This window comes from Trichomycterus rosablanca, chromosome 1 (assembly GCF_030014385.1).
Source record: "Trichomycterus rosablanca isolate fTriRos1 chromosome 1, fTriRos1.hap1, whole genome shotgun sequence".
Lineage (NCBI taxonomy): Eukaryota > Metazoa > Chordata > Actinopteri > Siluriformes > Trichomycteridae > Trichomycterus > Trichomycterus rosablanca.
In genome coordinates this window covers 8,371,556-8,398,648 of record NC_085988.1, presented here as the reverse complement: position 1 = coordinate 8,398,648, position 27,093 = coordinate 8,371,556, and the positions used below count along the sequence as shown (strand labels likewise).

The window sequence follows — 27,093 nt, the reverse complement described above, 5'->3', positions numbered from 1 at the left end:
AGGGCACCTATATACAGACACGACTAGCTATGTCTGAGAAGGGGGTATGGTGTCCCATTCAGGGTGTGTTACTGCTAGTAACACTGTGTTACTACCCTGTGTCCAGTCACGTTTGTGTTCAAGTTCAAGTTTGACAGGCTTTATTGTCCCGTCAGCTATATACAAGTCAATAAATGGTTGCATGATGACCTGAAAGCAGCAGGAACAACAGTTCAAAATGCTTTATTGTCATTTCAGCTATATACAAGTTATAGAGGTAGCCAGAAGTCACTAGAGAAGAGTTGCAGGATGTCTAGAATGCACCAGGAACGACAGTTCAAGAGGCTATATTGTCATTTCAGCTATTTATAAGTACATAGTGAAACAAAACAACATTCCTCCAGGACCAGGATCAGGGTGCAACACAGAACACAAGTGTAAACACCACAATACACACAGTGCAGATACATACAACAATACAATGAATACGAGAGACAGTGTCTAGTCTAACAAAGTGAGTGGACCAAAGACAAGTGTGGTGTTGGCTAGTACACGGTACGGAGTAAATGTCAAGTACGTAAAATATATATAATATATTCTGATAAACCTGTAGCGGTGTGGGTTTATATAGCAGCAGAAATATTAGACAATACTATGTGATAAGATTGTGTCCATTAATTAACAACGGAAAGTTCTGCATTAGCTGTTAAAGTTAATGATCGATTATCTTATCAGTACTGCTGAACCCTCGATGTCTGATGCACATGTTGGTCAGATAAGTGTGTTTATTAATATCTTTAATCTAGTCCATTAAGATCTGATCTTATTATGTAACACCACAGAGTCGACTGAGCTTTTATCTGAAATCATGAACCACGTTTATTCCTTATTATTAGTTTATGTGATTAAACCAATAAAATATTATTATTGTTAATGTTTAAAGCAGGTGGAATATTATTTATTTAGTTATTTTAAGTTTTAATGTCATGTTCAACACATCTGAGTCATTATTGGCATTAAGCAGCAAATAAACATTAATACACTATATAGACAAAGTATTGGGACACCTATACCTTCCTAACTGGTGAGTTCAGATATTTCACACACGCCTGTTCCCATCAGATATATAAAATCAATCATGTAAAACAGATATGCCTCCAAATAGGTGGCAACAGACTGGGGAAGGCCATTTCGCTTTCTTCCAACATGCACAAAGCAGCTCAGTAAAGAGCTGGTTGTTGTGGAGAAATGACACAGATCTCTGACCTTTACCATGTTGAAAACCACTGGGATGAATTAGAATGCTGATTGTCAAACGAGCCTTCTTGTTCAAAAATCTTGTAGACTGGCACTGCCTTACAAAAGAGGGCGGTGGTGCCACCACATTAATGCCCAACAAGCTCACTGTAAAGTGTCCGGATACTTCTGGCCATACAGTGTATGTATGAGGTAAATGTTTGACCTGTAATACAGTAAAGGAACTCATAACAGCTACCCGTAATCACGACTGGATTTCTGAACTCTGACACTTTGACTTTTATTTGATGTCAGACAGGATGAACCTGAGATATTTCATGTTTTATCTGCTCAACTTCATTTCATTTATTATTAAACATCCATTCCTGCATTTCAGACCTGCAACACATTCCAAAAAAAGTTGGGACAGGGCAATTTAGGGCAAGTAATGAGGTAAAAATCTAAAGAATTATGTGATTTCAGTTAGGTGATTGTAATCATGGTTTGGTACAAAAGCAGCATCCAGGAAAGGCTGAGAGTCTCTGATGAGTAAAGATGATCAGAGGATCCAGTTTGTCCACAAATGTGTGAGAAAATGATTGAAATGTTTAAAAACAATGAACCTCAAAGAAAGATTGAAAGGGATTTGCAAGTTCTCCCTCTACAGTGCAGAATATCATTAAACGATGTTTAAATGTTTAAAAAGTTTGTGAACCTCTGGAATGACATGAGAAAACTCCTGTCTGTTTACGGCGTTTAGCAGACGCGTGAATCCAAAACTACTTACAATTGTTACTGGCTAAAATTCAAGCGACTGAGGGTTAAGGGCCTTACTCAAGGGCCCAACAGTAGCAACCTGGCTGCAGTGGGGCTTACATTTACATTTTACATATGTGGCATTTGTGGCATTCAGCAGATACTTTAAATCCAAAGCAACTTACAATTATGACCAAGGGCCTTGCTTAAGGGCGTAAAAGTGCCATCTTGGTGAAAGTGGGGCTCGAACCAGCAACCCTCAGAATACTAGTCCAGTACCATAACCACTGTTTAATTACTGGTTTCTTTATCAGCTACGAAGCTTTTCTATCTCTACTGATTAGACTTTCACAGTGGTAAAGTAGAAGTGAACACCACTGTGGGGATTTGGACACCTGACTGTGAGCTTGTCGGACGTCCTATTAAAAAATGAATGGTATTAAAACAGAGTGACCTCTGTGGGATCTTTTCAGCTAGAACAACAGCTGCTCGTCTGAGAAGCTTCTCACTAGACTGTGGGAGTTTGTGCCAGTTCAGTCAATAGATAACAGCATTTGTACGGCTGGGCGCTGATGTTGATGTTCCGGTTCATTCCAGAGCTGTTGAGTGGGGATGAGGTCAAGGCTCTGTGCTGGACACCGGAGTTTCTTTAAACTGAGCTTCATAGAGTCATGCTGGAACAGGAAAGGACCTTTCCTAAACTGTTGCTACAAAGTAGGAAGCATAGAATTTCCTTTATAACAAAACACATGAATTAGATAATTAGAAGGGGCCCTATACTGTACATGTAAGTCACTGAGGTTTTAATTGAGCAATTGAGGTTCCCAGCAGTACCAACTTGGCTGTGATGGGACTCGAACCAGCGACCTTCAGTTTACTATGATGGCTAATTTCACTGTAATTGTACCTGTTGCAATTTATAGTGACAATAAAGACTACTACTACTACTACTACTACTACGTACTAGTCCAGTACCCTTAACAGTGTATTACTAAGGAGTGGTTGCACCAGCTGGCATTGTCTGAGTGAGGTTACTGATCTCATTCCCACACATACAGGATGTACTTAAAACATTCAGTAATTGTTTACTTTCAGGTCATTATAATACTGACCATGTATGTAGGTGAACCAGGAAACCAAAACCCGTCCACTCCAGGTTAAACCTGCTCGACCTTTGGACGTGACGTCCATCAGGAAGTTGGCAAAGAAAAAAAACCAGTAGGAATCAGGTATCATATAATCGTAGGTCACAGATGAATCTTTTATGGCTGCATGTTAGACGAGGTTTGGAAAATGACATTTCAATTCTGATGAGTGAAGAAGAAGAAGTGTGGTTAGTTTAGTACTGGTTTAAATACACAACAAGCTGAGAGGACTGGAGACACAACATGTACCAAACCAAGGGACTAGTGTCCCAAACAAATAGAGAAAAATCCAACATGTCCCAAATAAAAGGACTGGAGACCCAAAAACATCATGAGAGGTTTCAAGATCCAGAACGTCTCAAAGAAAGGGACCAAAAAGCCAAAATAAACAATCTAAATAAACAGAGTAAAGATCAAATAGCTCACGCCCAGAGCCTAGAAACTAATCCTAAGTCCTAACTACAGTCAAGAGATAAGGTCCAAAATGTCTCAAATGAGAGGACTGGAGATCCACAATGTCTCAAATAAGAGGACTGGAGATCCAAAATGTCCCAAATGAGAGGACTGGAGATCCAACATGTACCAAACCAGGAGACTAGTGTCCCAAATAACTAGAGGACTTAAGATCCCAAATGTCTCAAATAATAAGACCGGAGATGCATAATGTCCCAAATGAGAGGACTGGAGATCCAACATGTACCAAACCAGGAGACTAGTGTCCCAAATAACTAGAGGACTTAAGATCCCAAATGTCTCAAATAATAAGACCGGAGATGCATAATGTCCCAAATGAGAGGACTGGAGATCCAACATGTACCAAACCAGGAGACTAGTGTCCCAAATAACTAGAGGACTTAAGATCCCAAATGTCTCAAATAATAAGACCGGAGATGCATAATGTCCCAAATGAGAGGACTGGAGATCCAACATGTACCAAACCAGGAGACTAGTGTCCCAAATAACTAGAGGACTTAAGATCCCAAATGTCTCAAATAATAAGACCGGAGATGCATAATGTCCCAAATGAGAGGACTGGAGATCCAACATGTACCAAACCAGGAGACTAGTGTCCCAAATAACTAGAGGACTTAAGATCCCAAATGTCTCAAATAATAAGACCGGAGATGCATAATGTCCCAAATGAGAGGACTGGAGATCCAACATGTACCAAACCAGGAGACTAGTGTCCCAAATAACTAGAGGACTTAAGATCCCAAATGTCTCAAATAATAAGACCGGAGATGCATAATGTCCCAAATGAGAGGACTGGATAGCCTAGTGGTAGCCTAGTGGGTAGAAAACACTTTTAGCGGTTTTCACTTTTTTTTTTTTTTTACATGTGTTGATTGTGGGTATAAATCTCTGTCTGTCCATAGCAGCGAATATCAAAATAACCAATTAAAAGATGAATGAAATCAAGCATTCTCTGTAACAAGTATCTCCATTGGCTGCCAGACCTGCCCATCAAACCGCTTATCTCCGCCTCCCTACCCTCCGGTACTGTTAGAGAAAGAAGTGAAACTCGTTTGCTGTGTGATGTTTCGTCTCTACAGTTTATTCAGGTTATTCAATCACATGGTTGTAAAAATGATTTATATTTGTGATGTTTGTAGTGTTTTAAAAACACATTTGTATCTGATATTTATATGGACTAAGCGTTTACATGGACTGTATTAATTAACACAATTGAACTTTTTTATAGCTAAGGTCAATAACTTGATTTACAAAGTAATTTATTGAATAATATTTTTACTAATTAATTACTAATTTATTTAGTAATAAGTAATATTGTCTGGAACCTTGATTGTTTCAGGTATTTATAGGTATTTAAATGGTAATTTAGAACAGTATTTCCCAGTCATGTTTCTGCACATTACAGTATTAAAAGGTTTTCTTAATAGATTTATGAAATTATAATATCTGTGTTTTGATGCTTTATTGATGCACAATATTAGATAAAAAATATTTTGAAAAGCATGAGTTCTGAGTTAGCCAGATAACTTAAGCACAGTGTCAAGGATTGTTCAATATGAACGTCTTTTCTCTTCTTTTGTCTTATGGTTCTGTATGCCAGGAAATACTCCAAAGGTAGCCATGTATTGTTATAGTTTAAACCCAAACCACGTTTGGCACCTGAATGCTTCAATTTGGTTGTTGTTCACTGTGTGAAAATAAAATGATTAAATAATATTTATAAATAAATATTATATGCATATTTTATTGTTTAAAATGACATCATCAGGGACTGTTGGCCCTCGGGCACTTTCACATTATCAAATCTGGCCCTCCAAGAAAAAAGTTTGGACACCACTGGGGTAGAGCTTTGGTCTATCAACCGGAAGATTGGCGGTTCAAATCCAGGCTCTGCTATGCAGCCACTGTTGGGTCCTTGAGCAAGGTCCTTAATCCTGTTTGCTCCAGGGGTGCCCTGAGCTCTGACCCCAGCTTCTAAACAAGCTGGGATATGCGAAAAAAGAATTTCATTGTACTGTACATCTGTATATGTATATATGACAAATGAAGGATATCTATCAAAACGTCTTAATCCAAGAGACTAAAGGTCTGACATCTCCCAAATGAAGACTGAAAATCCAAAATGTCTCAAATCACAGAAATGGAGATTCAGATTAGAGGACTGGATACCCAAAATATCTCATGTAAAAGGACTGGAGATACAAAATGTCTCAAATAAAAGGACTGGAGATCCAAAATGTCCCAAATAAGAAGACTGGAGATCCAAAATGTCCCAAATAAAAGGACTGGAGATCCAAAATGTCTCAACTTGGAGGACTGGAGGATTCAAAATGTCCCAAACCAGAAGACTAGTGGTCTCAGATAACTAGAAGGCTAAAGATCCAAGAGACTAGTGTCTCAAATAACAAAATTACTACAGATCCAAGAGACTAGTGTCCCAAATAACTAAAATGACTAAAGATCCAAGAGACTAGTGTCCCAAATAACTAGAGGACTAGAGATCCAAGAGACTAGTGTCCCAAATAACTAGAGGACTAAAGTGGCCCAAATAACTAGAGGACTAGAGATCCAAGAGACTAGTGTCCCAAATAACTAGAGGACTAAAGTGGTCCAAATAACTAGAGGACTAGAGATCCAAGAGACTAGTGTCCCAAATAACTAGAGGACTAAAGTGGCCCAAATAACTAGAGGACAAGAGATCCAAGAGACTAGTGTCCCAAATAACTAGAGGACTAAAGTGGCCCAAATAACTAGAGGACTAGAGATCCAAGAGACTAGTGTCCCAAATAACTAGAGGACTAAAGTGGCCCAAATAACTAGAGGACTAGAGATCCAAGAGACTAGTGTCCCAAATAACTAGAGGACTAAAGTGGCCCAAATAACTAGAGGACTAGAGATCCAAGAGACTAGTGTCCCAAATAACAAAATGACTACAGATCCAGAAGACTAGTGTCCCAAATAACAAAAGACTAAAGTGTTCCAAATAACTAGAGGACTAAAGATTCAAGAGACTAGTGGTCCCAAATAACAAGATGACTAAAGATCCAAGAGACTAGTGGTCCCAAATAACTTGAGGACCAAAGATCCAAGAGACTAGTGGTCTCAAATAACTAGAGGACCAAAGATCCAAGAGACTAGTGGTCCCAAATAACAAGATGACTAAAGATCCTAGAGACTAGTGTCCCAAATAACAAGAGGACTAAAGATCTAAGAGACTAGTGGTCCCAAATAACAAGAGGACTAAAGATCTAAGAGACTAGTGTCCCACATAACTAGAGGACCAAAGATCCAAGAGACTAGTGGTCCCAAATAACAAGATGACTAAAGATCCTAGAGACTAGTGTCCCAAATAACAAGAGGACTAAAGATCTAAGGGACTAGTGGTCCCAAATAACAAGAGGACTAAAGATCTAAGAGACCAGTGGTCTCAAATAACAAAATGACTAAAGATCCAGGGGACTAGTGTCCCAAATAACAAGAGGACTAAAGTGTCCCAAATAACTAGAGGACTAGAGATCTAGAAGACTAGTGGTGCCAAATAACTAGAGGACTAAAGATCCAAGAGACTAGTGGTCCCAAATAACTAGAGGACTAATGTGTACCAAATAACAAGAGGACTAAAGATTCAAGAGACTAGTGTCCTAAATAAATAGAGGACTGAAGATGACCCAAATTAGAAGGACCAAAATGGCCCAAATGGGAGGACTTGTGTTCCACAATGTCCCAAATCAAGAGACTAGAGGTCTCAAATATCCAGAGGACTAAAGATCCAAGAGACTCGTGTCCCATTCAAAACGTCTCCAACAAAGGGACCAGAAAGCCAAAATAAACAATCTAAATAAACAGAGTGAAGATCAAATAGCTCACGCCCAGAGCCTAGAAACTAATCCTAAATCCTAACTACAGTCAAGGGACAGAAATGTCCCAGAAACACTCAGAGTTTGGAGCCCAAATGTTGTTCTAATCAACCCAGGTTCCCAGATATGTCTGAAAGTGTTGAGTTTTAATGTCTTCAAAACACTGAGAGACAAACTACGTCATAGATCGAAGAACAGTACAATGGACCAATGACCTTGATCCTCCATGACTCAAGGGTAGATAAATGTCTCCTATCTAGTGCACTTCAGAGGGTGTTTTGCTCCTCTGACTGACCTTCACACCTTCTGCTCACAGTGCTTCATCATCTTACTGCCAGTTTTACACAACGCTGTAAACCTGAGAATAGTTACAGGAACCATTCTGAATAAAGGAAGTAGGTGGTGCGCGACCTCGACACACTACCTTGTGTTGTACAGAACAAGAACAAGGAAGTCACCTTCCAGTAAGGGAGCTTAATGAGGTCCCAGGGCCACAAGATGAAATCAAATACATACAGTGTATCACAAAAGTGAGTACACCCCTCACATTTCTGCAAATATTTCATTATATCTTTTCATGGGACAACACTATAGACATGAAACTTGGATATAACTTAGAGTAGTCAGTGTACAGCTTGTATAGCAGTGTAGATTTACTGTCTTCTGAAAATAACTCAACACACAGCCATTAATGTCTAAATAGCTGGCAACATAAGTGAGTACACCCCACAGTGAACATGTCCAAATTGTGCTCAAATGTGTCGTTGTCCCTCCCTGGTGTCATGTGTCAAGGTCCCAGGTGTAAATGGGGAGCAGGGCTGTTAAATTTGGTGTTTTGGGTACAATTCTCTCATACTGGCCACTGGATATTCAACATGGCACCTCATGGCAAAGAACTCTCTGAGGATGTGAGAAATAGAATTGTTGCTCTCCACAAAGATGGCCTGGGCTATAAGAAGATTGCTAACACCCTGAAACTGAGCTACAGCATGGTGGCCAAGGTCATACAGCGGTTTTCCAGTACAGGTTCCACTCGGAACAGGCTTCGCCAGGGTCGACCAAAGAAGTTGAGTCCACGTGTTCGGCGTCGTATCCAGAGGTTGGCTTTAAAAAATAGACACATGAGTGCTGCCAGCATTGCTGCAGAGGTTGAAGACATGGGAGGTCAGCCTGTCAGTGCTCAGACCATACGCCACACACTGCATCAACTCGGTCTGCATGGTCGTCATCCCAGAAGGAAGCTGACGCACAAGAAAGCCAGCAAACAGTTTGCTGAAAACAAGCAGTCCAAGAACATGGATTACTGGAATGCCCTGTGGTCTGATGAGACCAAGATAAACTTGTTTGGCTCAGATGGTGTCCAGCATGTGTGGCGGCGCCCTGGTGAGAAGTACCAAGACAACTGTATCTTGCCTACAGTCAAGCATGGTGGTGGTAGCATCATGGTCTTGGGCTGCATGAGTGTTGCTGGCACTGGGGAGCTACAGTTCATTGAGGGAAACATGAATTCCAACATGTACTGTGACATTCTGAAACAGAGCATGATCCCCTCCCTTCGAAAACTGGGCCTCATGGCAGTTTTCCAACAGGATAACGACCCCAAACACAACCTCCAAGATGACAACTGCCTTGCTGAGGAAGCTGAAGGTAAAGGTGATGGACTAAACCCAATTGAGCACCTGTGGCTCATCCTCAAGTGGAAGGTGAAGGAGTTCAAGGTGTCTAACATCCACCAGCTCCATGATGTCATCATAGAGGAGTGGAAGAGGATTCCAGTAGCAACCTGTGCAGCTCTGGTGAATTCCATGCCCAGGAGGGTTAAGGCAGTGCTGGATAATAATGGTGGTCACACAAAATATTGACACTTTGGGCACAATTTGGACATGTTCACTGTGGGGTGTACTCACTTATGTTGCCAGCCATTTAGACATTAATGGCTGTGTGTTGAGTTATTTTCAGAAGACAGTAAATCTACACTGCTATACAAGTTGTACACTGACTACTCTAACTTATATCCAAGTTTTATGTCTATAGTGTTGTCTAAAGAAAAGATATAATAAAATATTTGCAGAAATGTGAGGGGTGTACTCACTTTTGTGATACACTGTACATTAACCATTAAGACGTGGTTTGGCAGGTTTGCAGTTCAAGTTTGGTCTAGAGGAACTCCAGTGGCCTGAGCTGAACCCTGACCTCAGACCCACTGGACACACTTCCACACTTCAATATATCGTGGAAGAGCTGGGGCTCCTATCTTGACCAGCAGCCTTTAAGGCGCAGTGGACAGTGTAGGACCTGCTGTCCAGTTACTGGACCAAGTCTCATAGGTCAGTTGTTGGTCAATCGGTTCCCATTGGTGTCCAAGACAATATCTGATGGCCTATGCTGGTCCGAGAAGAGTGGAGGCTGTTATGGTCACAACTATGAGCTAAATCCATATTAATGCACATGGTTTTGAAACGAGATGTCCAACATCACGCACACAATCAGGCGTCCACATACATTCTGTCATACGTGGTATCATGACCAGCTTAGACCTTCAGATATCATCTTGGGCACCAATGGGAACCAATTGAGAACCAGTCAATGGATGAATTGGGAACTCCGGGAACATAGGTGGCACTGTCCACAGTCGAGTGACCTTTACATTCTGGTCCAGATAGGAGCTCCTGCTTTAGCATTTTTCTGTTCATGTGATCAGCTTGAAGGTGCCATTTTTGATCTAGTGGGTCCTTCTTGAGGAGCAGCATCAAAGCCCGTGGAGACCCAACGCTTGCTCGACTGTGGCTATGGCTTTTGGTGGTTCTTGGAATATTTCTGACCCTTCAGACCCACTACAGTCCAGCATTAAGGTGACAGTTTGGGTTTTTATCTTGACCTCGCCATCCTTCATCATCAGACTATAAAAAGCATGTGCAGTCCAACTAGCCTCATTTATATGGGCACAGAGAAGTAACCAGGTACAGTCCATAAAAGACACACAGTTATATGACGTTATAAAATTTCTGTCTGCATATTTATGACACAGAAACAAGAGCTGCAGCAATCATTAACATCCCTGTACGCCGCTGGACTACACTGACATGGACCTGAGATGGACTTAGTCCAGACTCTCCTGCACTGACGGTTCTCTATTGGACCACAGAACCTAAACATGAGGTAGGAACCCATCTGGACATCTGTTATTTGGAAGATACCGGAGAACATCAGAACATTCTGATAACTGGTCGGCCGAACAGCCTAACTGTTGGGAGGTGCACTGGTCAGTGAGCTCTCGGTGCAGGTCCCAAGCTCGGATACTATAAAATGGGTTGCCCAATCTGGTATGTGGACCAGGATGATCCACTGTGGCCACGCCTAAATACGGGAGCAGCTAAAGGAAAACAAAAAAGTCCTAATAATAAATGAGATGGAAATTTAGTAGGACTCTCGATTAACTCCTCATCACTTTACATCAGGCGGTTTTGTACATTTCACAGGCAAATGAAGGTGGATTACAGTTTATTTTAAGAACTATTTACAGCACAGACAGCTTACACTTCTTACTCGCTGTACAATATGTCCGTTTATTTATTTATTTGTTGTCTGTTTTACCACTGCATGTTTTTGTACTGTGGGAGGAAACTCACACAGAGAATCAAACCCAGGACCTTCTTGCTGTTGGGCGTCAGCGCTACCCATATCGAGCCACTGGGCAGCTCTCTGTTTATTCAGTAAAATTCTATGATTAGAAGTCTTTACTGTACAGATTTTAATAATAATAAACATAATAATAACAAATATATAATGATAAAACGATAATATTAATAATATTATTAATAACAATAATAATAATAATAGTAATAATAATAATATCAAATTACAGACTTTAATAATAATAATAATTATTATAATAATATATGATATGATATAATGATAGTAATCATTTAGACTTTAGTAATAATAACAATAATAATAATAATAATAATAATAACAACATAATGATAATAATTTACAGATTTTAATAATAATATAATGATATAATAATAATAATAACAATATAATGATATAATAATAATAAATTACAGACTTTAATAATAATTATATTAATAATAATATTAATAATAATAATAATTTACAGACTTTAATAATAATATAATGATATAATAATAATAATAATAACAATATAATGATATAATAATAATAATAAATTACAACACTTTAATAATAATATTAATAATAATAATGATATTAATAATAATAATTTACAGACTTTAATAATAATAATAATAATAATAATAATAATAATAATACAATATAATATAATAATAATAATAATAATTTACAGATTTCATCATTAATAATAATAATAATAATAATAATTTACTGATGTATTTATTGTAGTTTTATGTTTATTGTACTGTTGTTTATCTACACTGTGTATATATATATATATAAGACAATAAAACCTCTTGACTCTCTTGAACAATCAGAAGTTATGTGATATCTTGTGCTATATTGTGATATATTGTGATTTGTCTCATTCAGCACGTCACCTGAGCCACACACACACACACACACACACACACACACACACACACACACACGTACACACACACGTTCACACAGAGTAGTAAATGATCGAATCTCACCATACTCAGACTTGTCCTGCTGTTCCTCTTTGTTCTCGGTTTTTTTGTGACCCATCCTGAAGCTCCTGAGTCACATTTAACTCACTGAAGAACAGAAGGAGGATGAGTTCGAGTCTCCAGCAGCAGGATCGCGGTGGTGGTGTAGGTGGTGTATGTGCTGGTGTATAAATCTCTTCCTATCGAATCTCTCCTCTCTCTCACTGTAGCGGATCACCGAAGTCACTCCCCCACCTGCACCTGCTTACCTGTCGGCAAGCCCCGCCCAGTTCAGGAAATGATCCAACACCGCCATCGTGTGGAGGAAAAGTATACAACACGTACAGGTATTCTCACTCAATAAAACCCTGACAACAACCACAATGAGAACATCAATTGCAAACCAGTTCCTCTTCCAACATTAGTGTCTAAAAGGGCACAAATTCCCACAGATATACTTTAAAGCCTTGTGAAAAGCCCAAACACGGCTGTAGTGGATCAAAGGGAGGAGGACAACCGCGGTCTAAGCTTAAACCAGTGATGATTCCGTATGTGGCGGGAGTATCAGAACAATTGAGACGGATATTCTCCAAACACCGTGTTTCAGTTGCTTTCAAACCCCAGAACACGCTACGCCTGAAATGAGTTCACCCTAAGGACCGGGTTCCTTGACACAAACAGAGTAACGTAGTGTATGCTGTTAGGTGCCGGGAGGATTGTCGGGAACTGTACATCGGGGAAACTAAACAGCCACTGGCGAAACGGATGTCCCAACATAGAAGATCGACCTCTTCTGGCCAGGACTTCGCAGTTTACACCCACCTGCAAGCCAGCGGCCACTCATTTAATGATGAAGATGTGCAGATCCTTGACAAGGAGGAACGCTGGTTTGAACGGGGAGTCAAAGAGGCCATTTACGTGAAGAGGGAACGACCATCCCTGAACCGGGGAGGGGGCCTGAGAGTACATCTCTCACCATCTTACAATGCCACAATAGGAGCGTTACCCCAATCACATGTGAAAGACACACATGACCATTGTAATTAATGGTCATTGAGATTTGCATATGGACCTGATCATAAGATTTATTGTTATGCAGTGGGCGGTGATCGGTCGTTATGCAAATCGGCTGCATATAAGGTTGGGGTATTCACCACCAGCTCAGACTGAATAAGTCACTTGGATTGAGTGACGAAACGTGGTTGAGACTCTCGTTGCTAAAAGACTGAAACGGGAATAAAAAAATAAATTAATGTCAAATAAGTAATGGTTTGTGGCAACAGTTTGGGGAAGGCCCTGTCATCTCTTTTCAGCTCCTGTGAAGCTGTAGCCTAGTGGTTAAGGTACTGGATTAGTAATCAAAAGGTTGCCGGTTCAAACCCATCACTACCAGGTTGTCACTGTTGGGCCCTTGATCAAGGCCCTTAACCCTCAATTGCTTAGATTGTATACTGTCACAGTACTGTAAGTTGCTTTGGATAAAAGCGTCCGCTAAATGCCGACAATGAAACGAAAATGAAGCAAACAAGGTTTGACTTGATTTATGAGGGTTTAAATTCCAGTGACTTTGGTGGAGAACCATTGAGAACTGAAGACCAGTTCTTCCAACATTATGGTCTGAAAGGGCACAAATTCCCACAGACACAAGTCTTGTGAGAAGCTTCTCAGAAGAGCGACTTTATTTTAATACTGCTTGGTCAGATGTCCAAATACTTTCTGAACAACCCTCAGATTTATTGAGTTTTTTACTGGTTGAGACTCTTGTTGCTGAAATACTGAAACAGAAGTATAAAATGATTTATGTCATGATGGTTTGAACTCCAGTAGCCTTTGGGAAGACTTGACCACAACCCCACTGAGAACCTCAATTTCAAACCAGTTCTTATTCCAACATTAGTGTCTTAAAGGGCACAAATTCCCACAGATATACTTCAAAGTCTTGTAAGAGGCTTCTCAGAAGAGCGGCTGTTGTTTAAATTCACTCTATTTTAATAATGTTTGGTCAGACATCCGACCGAATATTTTGCTGCAAATATTGCTAAAACACTGAAACAGAAGTATAAAATGATTTATGTCAAATAAGTAATGGTTTGTGGCAACAGTTTGGAGAAGGCCCTTATCGTCTCTTTTCAGCTCCTGTGGAGCAAGCAAGGTCCAAAAAGACATGATTTATGATGGTTTGAACTCCAGTGGCCTTTGTAGAGCCTTGACCACAACCACATTGACCAGTTCTTCTTCCAACATTATTGTCTGAAAGGGCACAAATTCCCACAGACACAACAACTTCTATAATCCTTCACCAGAAATGCTGGAGGAATAAATAATACAAAGCCAAAGTAAAGAAAGTATTTTGAGTGTGTTCATGTTGGTCAGAAGGTCATCTCAACGACCCTTAGATCAAACCATCTGATATTCAGCCGTTCATCTCAGCTCATGTGTCTAACCTGACCCGATCACGCCGATACTTCCTCTAGGCCAGGGTTTTTTAAACTCTGTCACGACCCTTGGGTGGGTTGTAAAATGAAAAAATGGGTTGCAGAGAAAAATAATTAAATAAACTTGTCGCCCCCTTGTGGAGGCTTTATGTTTCATGTTGTAAACCACAGTGGGACCAGAGAGTAAGATGCATTTTTTGTGTTGTCTGCGTCGTGTACAAAGTCATGGACAAGAGGTCAGTCGTTTCTCTCACTGGTCATTTCAAGGCTGGATGATCGCACCTCCCTTCTGTCAGGTCTTCCCATGTCCATCAAACCCTACAACTGATTTAAAAAGCAGCCGTCCGCCTTGTTTTCAATCATCCCAAACACTTCCACTCCATTAATGCCCACATTCAGTTCAAAACAAATCCAGTGACGGAGCAGCACCAACCTACCTTAGGGAACTCATCAAACCTGGTTCTGTACCACAAACCCCTGAAGCCATGAGTCTGGCTCGTCTTGATGAACCAATCAGAACTCGAGGAAGACCGGCATCAAGTCTCTTCTCTGTAGAAGCACCCATGTGGTGGAATGAACTTCTACTGTCTGTTCGAACAGCTGAGTCTCTTGGTGTCTTCAAACTACGATTAAAGACCCTCATCTGCTTTGTACTGAGAACTTACAGTGAAATGAATCCTGTGTTTAGTTCTACAGCGTTTGTACTAGATTAAGGACAAAGTCCTTTAGATTAGTCTTCAACTGAAGAACTTTCAAAGATGCAAATGTGTGTGTGTGCAATCAACAACAATATGTAAAAATTGTGGTAGATTAGTTCGCGTCTCTGGTGCTCGGTGGCGGCAAGCAGAGCGTGATCATTGTTAATTTGTCTTCATCACATACAGGTTTTATCAACAAGTGGTCATGTCAGCAATTGTGCATTAACTATGGCACTTACTTAAACCCCGGACGTTTGGTATTAAGCGCAAACGCAGCAACGATCAATAACAACGGAGACCAAAATAAAAATAACAGAACGAGAGGAACGAGGCGAGAAGATGGTTGTCCTGTCTCGTCACTTAAAGCGAGTCTACAGATCTGTGATCCGTTCTTATTTTTCTCGAATTTCCCCCATGGGGATCAATAAAGGAATCTTATCTACACAGACGCATTTCCCATCATCCTACACTCCCGAGAAGAGGGCGTGTCTAAATTCTTAGATTCCTACTGAGGCGCCTTAATTCCGAGTGATGATCTGACTGAATAACGAGGGAGCGTCCGACGCCTCCTCGGTGCTGAAGATCAATCCCAGCATTCAGTGCGGCGCGACTTTTCCCACAGAAAACTACAAACATGGCGGATGAATCAATACAGAGCAACCAACGGAGTTCTTTTCAAATCGTAATGTAAATAAATTCTCATTGTTGTTTAATCTGTATAAAGGTGTAATTATACGTGTCGTTTATTTGTAAATTCGGGCTCGTCAGGGACAGTTTAACCGTTTTCGGTACACAAAGGGAGACATTAGCTGGCGTGCTAGCGGTTTGAATGTCCCGAGGCTAAGCTAAAACTGCAGTGATGCAATCGGTGTATCTCTGTATAAGTAGAGCATCTAAATAATCTGATGATGAGCTCCATGTCTTATTAAACTCCTCTCTACTGAGGCAGCTGATCAGGTAGGTAGTAGAGCAACAAGGCAGCTCACCAGGTTTTCAGACAGACCCATGGTGTGCCAGTTGTTCTACTTTACAAAGTAAGATAAAAAAAAATGTCTTTAATTAGGAATAGGCATGTTTTTACTTTTATGAGGATTTTATTCCGTACAAACAGCTGTAGGACTCGATACATGGGGTCTGTCTGAAACGGGGTCTGCATGGGGCCTGTCCCTAACCTTACTGATCCTGTGGGACGGATTGGAACGCCGAAAAGCGCCTGTTTCAATGGTGTGCATCAGAGAGGAACGTTACACCGTTTTATTAAGATCAGATCTTTTATATCTGATAGAAAATAAACAAACACAGGATGATTACAAACTAATCTGTAAAAATTAAGAAAAACAAATGAAGCAGACTGATATTTCCCATGATGCTCTCTGGAGGAGTTCCTAGGAGTTCCCCGGGCTGGCGAGTGCGGCGTCGCCGCTGGACTCGGCGCAGGACTCCAGTCGTGCCATCCTGCTCTGCTCCAGCGCGATGGCCTCGGCCGAGTGTTTACATTTCTCTGATCCGCACTGACACGTGAAGTACTTACTCTTAATGTCCCAGAAACGATCGCCGTAATCGAACCTGCACGCACGCACACACACACACACAACACACACACACACACACACAACACACATGCACACACACGGTGAAAACATGCGGGGAAAACAGAGAGAAAACATGTGGTGAGAACATGCAGTTCAGTCCACATGTGTCTGTATGAGCGTATGTACATGTGTGTACATGTGTGTGTGTGTGTGTGTGTGTGTGTGTGTGTGTGTGTGTGTGTACCCGAGTTCCTGTCCCGTATAAATATCTCTGGAGCTGAAGAACGCTATACGAGGGAACCTCAGGTCCTGGTGCAGCATAAACACACGTACTGGAATGATGTTAGGGTCGCACAGGTGATTAATGAAACGACTGATGTTACCGTAGTAACGAGCATCGATGCAGTACACCTCACCGTCCTGCAGGGGACAGACAGGAAGAGGAAGAAGAGGAAGATGAAGTGGTTTTATTGACAATGATAAAGATGAGGAGGATGAAGTTGAAGATGATGAAGATGTGAACTATGAACCTTATTATCCAGATCAAACAGATATGAATCATCTTCTCTCACATCCGCCTCAGCATCAGAGATCAGCTCTCCGACATACCTGTAATCACACACACACACACACACACACACACACACACACACACACACACACACACACACACACACACACACACACTCAGTGCACATGTACGATGTGAGAGAGTAACAAAACACAAGTAAAGAGGAAAAGAAGAGAAGTAATGAAGATCGAACGCTCTTATTTATTTATATATAATAATAAATGTGTTATGAACAAACTGGGGAGAGAGAAAGAGAAAAGTGAGAAAAAAGAGAACAGACAGAAAAGTAAGAGAAAAGAGACAGAAAGGGAGAAGAGAGAGATAAGAGAAAAGTGAGAGAAAAGTGAGAGAAAAGTGAGAGAAAAGTAAGAGAAAAGAGAAAAGTGAGAGAAGAGAGAGAATGCATGCAATTTTCTTATTTATTATTCAGTTTGTAAAGAAGCTTTGGCAATACAAATGTGAATATTTGTCATGCTAATAAAGCACTTTTAATTGAATTGAATTGAGAATAGTGAGAGAAAAGAGAGAGATAATTGAGAGAAAGGTGAGAGAAGTGATAGAGAAAAAATTAGAGAAGTTAAAGAGGTGAGAAAGGTGAGAGAGAGGTGAGAGAGGTGAGAGAGAGGTGAGAGAAGTGAGAGAAAAAATGAGAGAAGTTAGAGAGGTGAGAGAGAGGTGAGAGAAGTGATAGAGAAAAAATGAGAGAAGTTAGAGAGGTGAGAAAGGTGAGAGAGAGGTGAGAGAAGTAAGAGAAAAAATGAGAGAAGTTAGAGAGGTGAGAGAGAGGTGAGAGAAGTGATAGAGAAAAAATGAGAGAAGTTAGAGAGGTGAGAAAGGTGAGAGAGGGGTGAGAGAAGTGATAGAGAAGAAATGAGAGAAGTTAGAGATGTGAGAGAGCTGAGAGAGAGATGAGAGAAGTGATAGAGAAAAAATGAGAGAAGTTAGAGAGGTGAGAGAGGTGAGAGAAGTGAGAGAAGTGAGAGAAGTGAGAGAAAAAATGAGAGCAGTTAGAGAGGTGAAAAAGGTGAGAGAGGGGTGAGAGAAGTGATAGAGAAAAAATGAGAGAAGTTAGAGAGGTGAGAAAGGTGAGAGAGGGGTGAGAGAAGTGATAGAGAAAAAATGAGAGAAGTTAGAGAGGTGAGAGAGGTGAGAGAAGTGAGAGAAGTGAGAGAAGTGAGAGAAGTGAGAGAAAAAATGAGAGCAGTTAGAGAGGTGAAAAAGGTGAGAGAGGGGTGAGAGAAGTGATAGAGAAAAAATTAGAGAATTTAGAGATGTGAGAGAGCTGAGAGAGAGATGAGAGAAGTGATAGAGAAAAAATGAGAGAAGTTAGAGAGGTGAGAGAAGTGAGAGAAGTGAGAGAAGTGAGAGAAAAAATGAGAGCAGTTAGAGAGGTGAGAGAGGTGAGAGAAGTGAAAGAGAGAAGTTAGAGAGGTGAAAGAGGTGAGAGAGAGGTGAGAGAAGTGAAAGAGAAAAAATGAGAGAAGTTAGAGAGGTGAGAGAGAGGTGAGAGAGGTGAGAGAGAGCAGTGAGCACTCACTCGCAGATGAAGCTTCCCTGTGGAATGTCCTGCAGAGCTCGAACTCCCCACCCCATCTTCTCTGTACGATACAGCTGTAAACGTACTCTACCACACACACACACACACACACACACACACACACACACACACACACACACACACACACACACACACACACACACACACAGGTCAGGGATGTGTGTGTGTGTAGTGACTTATGAACATGCAGGTGTAAAACATTAACACTACAGGAAGTGATGTAAGAGGGCAGTGTGTATATGGTGTGGGCACTACAGGAAGTGATGTAAGAGGGCAGTGTGTGTATGGTGTGGGCACTACAGGAAGTGATGTAAGAGGGCAGTGTGTGTATGGTGTGGGCACTACAGGAAGTGATGTAAGAGGGCAGTGTGTGTGTGTGTGGTGTGAGGGCGTCTCACTTGATGCCAGCCTGTACCACCCGGTTCTTGCAGGATTTGTGGCAGGAGCAGGCGAGGTTACACTCGAATATCAGAGGAGGTTCAATCTTATTAAACTCCTGCAGGAGGCGCTGGTCCTGTACACACACACACACACACACACACACACACACACACACACACAGTCGTCATACAAACAAACAGCAGCATTAATCTCCCAATTTAGTCATATCCAATTCCTAACTGTGAATCCCTGATCTGCGAGTGACGAGTGGACAAGGGACGAGTGAGGACGAGGGACAGGTGACAAGTGAGGATGAGGGACGGGTGGACAGGGACGAGTAAGGACGAGTGGACGAGTGAGAGCGAGTGGACAAGGGACAAGTGAGGACCAGGGACGAGTGGACAAGGGACGAGTGAGGACGAGGGACAGGTGACAAGTGAGGATGAGGGACGGGTGGACAGGGACGAGTAAGGACGAGTGGACGAGTGAGAGCGAGTGGACAAGGGACAAGTGAGGACCAGGGACGAGTGGACAAGGGACGAGTGAGGACGAGGGACGGGTAGACAAGGGACGAGTGAGGACGAGGGGACAAGGGATGAGTGAGGACGAGGGACGGGTAGACAAGGGACGAGTGAGGACGAGGGACGGGTAGACAAGGGACGAGTGAGGACGAGGGATGAGGGGACAAGGGACGAGTGAGGACGAGGGACGGGTAGACAAGGGACGAGTGAGGACGAGGGACGGGTAGACAAGGGACGAGTGAGGATGAGGGACGGGTAGACAAGGGACGAGTGAGGACGAGGGATGAGGGGACAAGGGACGAGTGAGGACGAGGGACGGGTAGACAAGGGACGAGTGAGGACGAGGGACGGGTAGACAAGGGACGAGTGAGGACGAGGGATGATTGGACAAGGGACGAGTGAGGACGAGGGACGGGTGGACTAGGGACGAGTGAGGACGAGGGACGGGTGGACAAGGGAACGAGTGAGGATGAGGGACGGGTGGACAAGGGACGAGTGAGGACGAGGGACGGGTGGACAAGGGACGAGTGAGGACGAGGGACGGGTGGACAAGGGAACGAGTGAGGACGAGGGATGGGTGGACAAGGGAACGAGTGAGGATGAGGGACGGGTGGACAAGGGACGAGTGAGGATGAGGGACGGGTGGACAAGGGACGAGTGACGGGTGGACAAGGGAACGAGTGATGAGTGGACGAGGGATGGGTGGACAAGGGACGAGTGAGGACGAGGGACGGGTGGACAAGGGAACGAGTGAGGATGAGGGACGGGTGGACAAGGGACGAGTGAGGACGAGGGACGGGTGGACAGGGACGAGTGATGAGTGGACGAGGGACGTCTTCCAACATTTTATTCATGGCATGTCCTCCAGCGACCTTTAGACAACCACCTCTAGATACACCTGGAGAACCCTTAGCTATAAGTGGACCTGGTGGCATTTCTCATGGTCACGGTGTCCAAGGGTGACCCTCGGATGGAGACCCTGGTCCACCTCGTCCAACCGTGGTTCACGTCTAACTGGAGTCTAGTGGGTAGAGCTTTGTGCTACTGATCGGAGAATTAGAGGTTTGAATCCTGGCTCTGCTATGCAGCCACTATTGGGCCCTTGAGCAAGGCCCTCAACTGTACAACGGCTGACCCCTGTGGTCTGACCCCAGCTTCCGAATAAGCTGCACACGTGATTCTGTATACATGACAAATAAAGGCGTCCTATTCTATTCTAATTACAGTTCAAGCAGTTCAGGGTTTTGCTCAGGGGTCCAACAGGGGCAAGAACAAGCAACCATAAACACACACACACACACACACACACACACACACAGACACACACACACACACACAGACACACACACAGACACACACACACACTTTACCTTGTCGTACCAGCAGCGGATGCTGAGTTGTCCACATAAGCAGTTACTGGAGGAGCAGTCGTCAGTACAACTACAGTGCTACACACACACACACACACACACACACACACACACACACACACACACACACACACACACACACACATCAGTACATCACTATATACAGTAGAACACATACACCAATCAGCCATAACATTAAAACTCAGCTCCACTTACCATATAGAAGCACGTTGTAGTTCTACAATTACTGACTGTAGTCCATCTGTTTCTCTACATGCTTTGTTACCCCCTTTCATGCTGTTCTTCAATGGTCAGGACCCCCACAGGACCCCCACAGAGGTGGTGGTGTGTTAGCGTGTGTTGTGCTGCTATGAGTGGATCAGACACAGCAGCGCTGCTGGAGTTTTTAAACACCTCACTGTCACTGCTGGACTGAGAATAGTCCACCAACCAAAAACATCCAGCCAACAGCGCCCCATGGGCAGCGTCCTGTGACCACTGATGAAGGTCTAGAAGATGACCGACTCAAACAGCAGCAATAGATGAGCGATCGTCTCTGACTTTACATCTACAAGGTGAACCAACCAGGTAGGAGTGTCTAATAGAGTGGACAGTGAGTGGACACGGTATTTAAAAACTCCAGCAGCACTGCTGTGTCTGATCCACTCATACCAGCACAACACACACTAACACACCACCACCATGTCAGTGTCACTGTAGCATGAAAGGGGGCTAACAAAGCATGCAGAGAAACAGATGGACTGTCAGTAATTGTAGAAACAGATGGACTACAGTCAGTAATTGTAGAACTACAAAGTGCTTCTATATGGTGAGTGGAGCTGATAAAATGGACAGTGAGTGTAGAAACAAGGAGGTGGTTTTAATGTTATGGCTAATCTGTGTTTATTAAAAGTGCATATGCTGCAATGTTGCCTCTAGTGGTAACAAGGTGAATTGCAACATCATGTCACAACCGCAGCAGTGAAGACGAACCCCTGTCGCCCCCTCCCCTACAGACACAGATCCTAGGAAAGGTCCTTCCCTAAACTGTTTCTGTAGGTACCTGCAGGTGCGTGATGTTGCGGTCGATGTTCATGGTGGAGGTCTCGCAGTTCTCTGCGATGTACTTGTAGTCGGACGGGCAGCCTTCGTCGTCCACGGCGTTCACACACGGGATGGGAACGTTCTCGTAACCCTGGGCGACGTCGCTGCACACACACACACACACACACACACACACACACACACACACACACACACACTGTGATGATTTGTCGTCTGTACATTCAGGTCTTTTATTTCTTCACACACATGTAAAGTTAGAATCCAAACCTGCAGATGATCCTCTCGGTGCGGACCATCCGATTGGCTATTCCCCTCCTCAACTTCCTGTTTATCTGGAGCAACACCCAAACCGGCGAATCAGGTCGTGCCAGAGAGAGGGGCGTGTCCCCTTCATTATTCACCGCCTCGATGTCCGCCCCTCTGGAGAGGAACAGCCTGGATACAGAAGAGAAGAGACGTGAGAACCGAAGGTACGGAAAGAACGGATCAGGTTTTATTAAAAAAAAAAAACTCTAGGTTGGAATCAGAGAGACACAAAAGAACTAAACAGAACTCAGGCAAGAACGAGACGAGTAATGGAAAGAAGAAAAAATACAACTATAGAGACTATAGGTAGAAAGAAGAAGAGAAAGACAAAAAAAGAAAGGAAGAAAAAGACTGAGAGAACAACACAAAAAGACTGAGAGAAAGAAGCAAAAAGACTGAGAGAAAGAAGCAAAAAGACAGAGAGAAAGAAGCAAAACGACAGAAAGAAAGAAGCAAAACGACAGAGGGAAAAAAAGAAAAAAAAAGGAGGGAAAATAGCAGAAAGAGAAAAAGAATAAAAGAGAAAAAAAAAAAAAAAAAGCAAAGCAAATTAGAAAGAAGCAGAAAGACAGAGGGGAAAAAGCAATGAGAACTAGAACAATACAGATAAAAAGAGGTGAAGAGAAACCAAAAAGGAAGGGGGGGGGGGGGCAAGACAGCTGGAAAGAAGGGAAAAGTAGTAAGAGAAAATTAGGAAGAAGCAAAAAGACAACTGGACAAAAGAAGAGACACGATTACTGTACTGTAGTAGTAAGACAGGAGGAAAAAGCAATAAGAACTAGAAAGAAGCAAAGTGACAACTGAAAAGAAGCAGAAAAACAGAGGGAAAAGTACCACAGAGAGACAGATGAGAAGTTTAAAAGAAATCTGAAAGGAAAGAAAAGAGACAACTGAACAGAGGAAGAAAGACAGGAGAAAACAATAAGATAACTAGAGAGAAGCAAAGAGACAGATGGGAAGTTAGAAGAAAACTAAAAAGAAGGAAAGAGAACTGAAATGAGCTGAAAAACGATTTAAAAGAAGTAAGACAGAAGGGGAACTAAAAAGAAGCAAAAAATACAGATAAAAAGAGGTGAAGAGAAAACTAGGAAAAAAGTAATAAGACCGCAGAGTGACGGATGGGAAAAGTGAAGAGAAAATTTGAAAAAAAGGGAATGAGATGCCTGAAAAGACACAAAAAAGTTTCTCTCTTTTAAATCAGAGAAACAATTTAAAAGAAGCAGTAAAACAGAAGGGGAAAAATCAATTAAAACTAGAAAGAAGTGAAGAGACAGATGGGAAGAAGTGAAGAGAAATGTGGAAAGAAGCAGAAAGACGGAAAGAAGAGAAGCAACAGTTAGAAAGAAGCAGTAAAAGCAATCACTAAAAAACAGAAAGAGACAGTCACAGAGTAAGACAGAGTGAGACAGAGAGAGAGAATGAAAGACAGACAATGAGACGGGGGAAAAGAGAGACACAGTGACAGAGTGAGACAAACCATGTACAGTGTATCACAAAAGTGAGTACACCCCTCACATTTCTGCAAATATTTCATTATATCTTTTCATGAGACAACACTATAGACATGAAACTTGGATATAACTTAGAGTAGTCAGTGTACAGCTTGTATAGCAGTGTAGATTTACTGTCTTCTGAAAATAACTCAACACACAGCCATTAATGTCTAAATAGCTGGCAACATAAGTGAGTACACCCCACAGTGAACATGTCCAAATTGTGCCCAAATGTGTCGTTGTCCCTCCCTGGTGTCATGTGTCAAGGTCCCAGGTGTAAATGGGGAGCAGGGCTGTTAAATTTGGTGTTTTGGGTACAATTCTCTCATACTGGCCACTGGATATTCAACATGGCACCTCATGGCAAAGAACTCTCTGAGGATGTGAGAAATAGAATTGTTGCTCTCCACAAAGATGGCCTGGGCTATAAGAAGATTGCTAACACCCTGAAACTGAGCTACAGCATGGTGGCCAAGGTCATACAGCGGTTTTCCAGGACAGGTTCCACTCGGAACAGGCTTCGCCAGGGTCGACCAAAGAAGTTGAGTCCACGTGTTCGGCGTCATATCCAGAGGTTGGCTTTAAAAAATAGACACATGAGTGCTGCTAGCATTGCTGCAGAGGTTGAAGACGTGGGAGGTCAGCCTGTCAGTGCTCAGACAATACACCGCACACTGCATCAACTCGGTCTGCATGGTCGTCATCCCAGAAGGAAGATGACGCACAAGAAAGCCAGTAAACAGTTTGCTGAAAACAAGCAGTCCAAGAACATGGATTACTGGAATGCCCTGTGGTCTGACGAGACCAAGATAAACTTGTTTGGCTCAGATGGTGTCCAGCATGTGTGGCGGCGCCCTGGTGAGAAGTACCAAGACAACTGTATCTTGCCTACAGTCAAGCATGGTGGAGGTAGCATCATGGTCTTGGGCTGCATGAGTGTTGCTGGCACTGGGGAGCTGCAGTTCATTGAGGGAAACATGAATTCCAACATGTACTGTGACATTCTGAAACAGAGCATGATCCCCTCCCTTCGAAAACTGGGCCTCATGGCAGTTTTCCAACAGGATAACGACCCCAAACACAACCTCCAAGATGACAACTGCCTTGCTGAGGAAGCTGAAGGTAAAGGTGATGGACTAAACCCAATTGAGCACCTGTGACGCATCCTCAAGTGGAAGGTGGAGGAGTTCAAGGTGTCTAACATCCACCAGCTCCGTGATGTCATCATGGAGGAGTGGAAGAGGATTCCAGTAGCAACCTGTGCAGCTCTGGTGAATTCCATGCCCAGGAGGGTTAAGGCAGTGCTGGATAATAATGGTGGTCACACAAAATATTGACACTTTGGGCACAATTTGGACATGTTCACTGTGGGGTGTACTCACTTATGTTGCCAGCCATTTAGACATTAATGGCTGTGTGTTGAGTTATTTTCAGAAGACAGTAAATCTACACTGCTATACAAGTTGTACACTGACTACTCTAAGTTACATACAAGTTTTATTTCTATAGTGTTGTCCCATGAAAAGATATAATGAAATATTTGCAGAAATGTGAGGGGTGTACTCACTTTTGTGATACACTGTAAGAGAGAGAGTGAGACAGATTACATAGAGTGGAGACTCAGGTTTTTAATAAAGCAATATGAATTGAATTGAGTGAGACAGAGTGAGACGGGGGGGGACAGACGTACGTGACACAGTGGACGTGTCCCTCGCGGGCAGCGATGTGCAGCGGTGTGTCTCCGATCAGGTTCATGGAGGACAGAGGACATCCAGCATTCAGCACCATTTCAGCTATCTCAGAACTACCAGCGAACGAGGCCCAGTGTGCACACACGTTCATCTCCTGCACACACACACACACACACACACACACACACAACTGTTATGTGTATCAGAGGCTTGTGATCATGTGTGAGTGTACATATGTATGTGTGTATTAGAGTGTGTGTGTGTGTGTGTGTGTGTGTGTGTGTGTGTGACCTTGTCTTTAAGTGTAACGTCGGCGCCCCGGTTGAGCAGAGCTCTGATTATATCAGTGTGTCTGTGTTCAGCAGCCCAGATGATCGGAGTCCAACCACCGTTATCCTGAAGAGAGAGAAAGAGAGAGAGAGAGAGAACACATGAGAACAATGAGGGAGAGAGAAAACAAGGGAAATAAGAGAGAACACATGAGAACAAATGAGAACAAACGAGAGGAAATGAGAGAGAAAAAACAAAAACAAAAGGAAGAAAATTAGAGAAAGTACAGATGAGAACAAAAAGAGAGAAAATGTAAAAGACCCAAAAGAATAAGAGTAAAAACAAGAGAAAGAGAATAAGAGAGGAAACGAGAGAAAGGATATAAGAGAAAGAGAATGAGAGAGAATGAGAGAGACAGTCCAGTCTGACCTGAGCGTTGATGTCCACCTGTCCAGTGTTGAGCAGCAGTGTGACGATCTCCAGGTTCCCCAGTTTAGCAGCATGATGGAGCCCAGTAGAGCCGTCCTCCTCCTGATACAGACACAGCGCCGCTCATCATTCACAAAATCAAATAAATCACTCACACATTCAAACTGTCAGGAGAGTCAGAGAATAAAAAAATACAAAAGAAAAAAACAGAGAAAAAAGGAAAGAAAGAAAAAAGGAAATAAATAGAAAAAAACCCCGAAAAAAAAAAAAGAAAAAAGAAAAAAAAGGAAAAGATAAAAGTATAAAAAATTAAAGAAAAAAGAAACAAAAAGGAAAGAAATACAAATTAACTAAATGTAAAAACAAAAAAGAAACTTTTAAGATAAAAAATAAGACAATTTAAGATATAAACAAATTTAAGACATAAAAACTAAAGAAAAAAGGAAGAAATAAGAAAACTAAAAGCAAATTAAAAAGTGGTTAAAAAGAAATAAAAATTAAAATAAAGAAAAAAGAAAAAAATAGAACAAAAGAAAAAGAAAGAAAAAATATAAAAAACTATAAGAATAAAACAAAAAATAAATAAACAATAAGAAATAAAAAAGGAAAATAAAATGAAGAATGAAGAGCGATAAAGTTCTCCTCCTGACGCAGACACAGCATCATTTATCATTCACCAATAAAATAAATCATCAAAATATTCAGGACAGCCATAAAAC

At 42.1% G+C, this 27,093-nt stretch overlaps 2 protein-coding genes across 3 annotated transcripts in view; both read right to left on the bottom strand.

The window, feature by feature from the left end:
• slc44a4 (solute carrier family 44 member 4) overlaps positions 1 to 12,370 on the bottom strand; it is a 55,064-nt gene extending 42,694 nt beyond the window's left edge. Inside the window, exons 1-2 of the mRNA XM_063004269.1 lie at positions 12,324 to 12,370; positions 12,079 to 12,143 (exon numbers count right to left, since the gene is read on the bottom strand). Coding sequence (XP_062860339.1) covers positions 12,079 to 12,143; positions 12,324 to 12,370 — 112 coding nt within the window. The remainder of the gene's footprint in view (positions 1 to 12,078; positions 12,144 to 12,323) is intronic.
• Positions 12,371 to 16,426: 4,056 nt separating this feature from the next.
• Positions 16,427 to 27,093, bottom strand: part of ehmt2 (euchromatic histone-lysine N-methyltransferase 2) — an 80,528-nt gene continuing 69,861 nt past the window's right edge. For both annotated transcript variants that reach the window (XM_063015686.1, XM_063015770.1), the window contains exons 18-28: positions 26,375 to 26,476; positions 25,967 to 26,071; positions 25,675 to 25,829; positions 22,453 to 22,620; positions 22,184 to 22,328; positions 21,121 to 21,198; positions 19,247 to 19,362; positions 18,828 to 18,914; positions 17,250 to 17,328; positions 16,964 to 17,139; positions 16,427 to 16,753 (exon numbers count right to left, since the gene is read on the bottom strand). In XM_063015686.1, the coding sequence (XP_062871756.1) occupies positions 16,573 to 16,753; positions 16,964 to 17,139; positions 17,250 to 17,328; positions 18,828 to 18,914; positions 19,247 to 19,362; positions 21,121 to 21,198; positions 22,184 to 22,328; positions 22,453 to 22,620; positions 25,675 to 25,829; positions 25,967 to 26,071; positions 26,375 to 26,476 (1,392 nt within the window). In that variant the 3' untranslated portion in view covers positions 16,427 to 16,572. The remainder of the gene's footprint in view (positions 16,754 to 16,963; positions 17,140 to 17,249; positions 17,329 to 18,827; positions 18,915 to 19,246; positions 19,363 to 21,120; positions 21,199 to 22,183; positions 22,329 to 22,452; positions 22,621 to 25,674; positions 25,830 to 25,966; positions 26,072 to 26,374; positions 26,477 to 27,093) is intronic.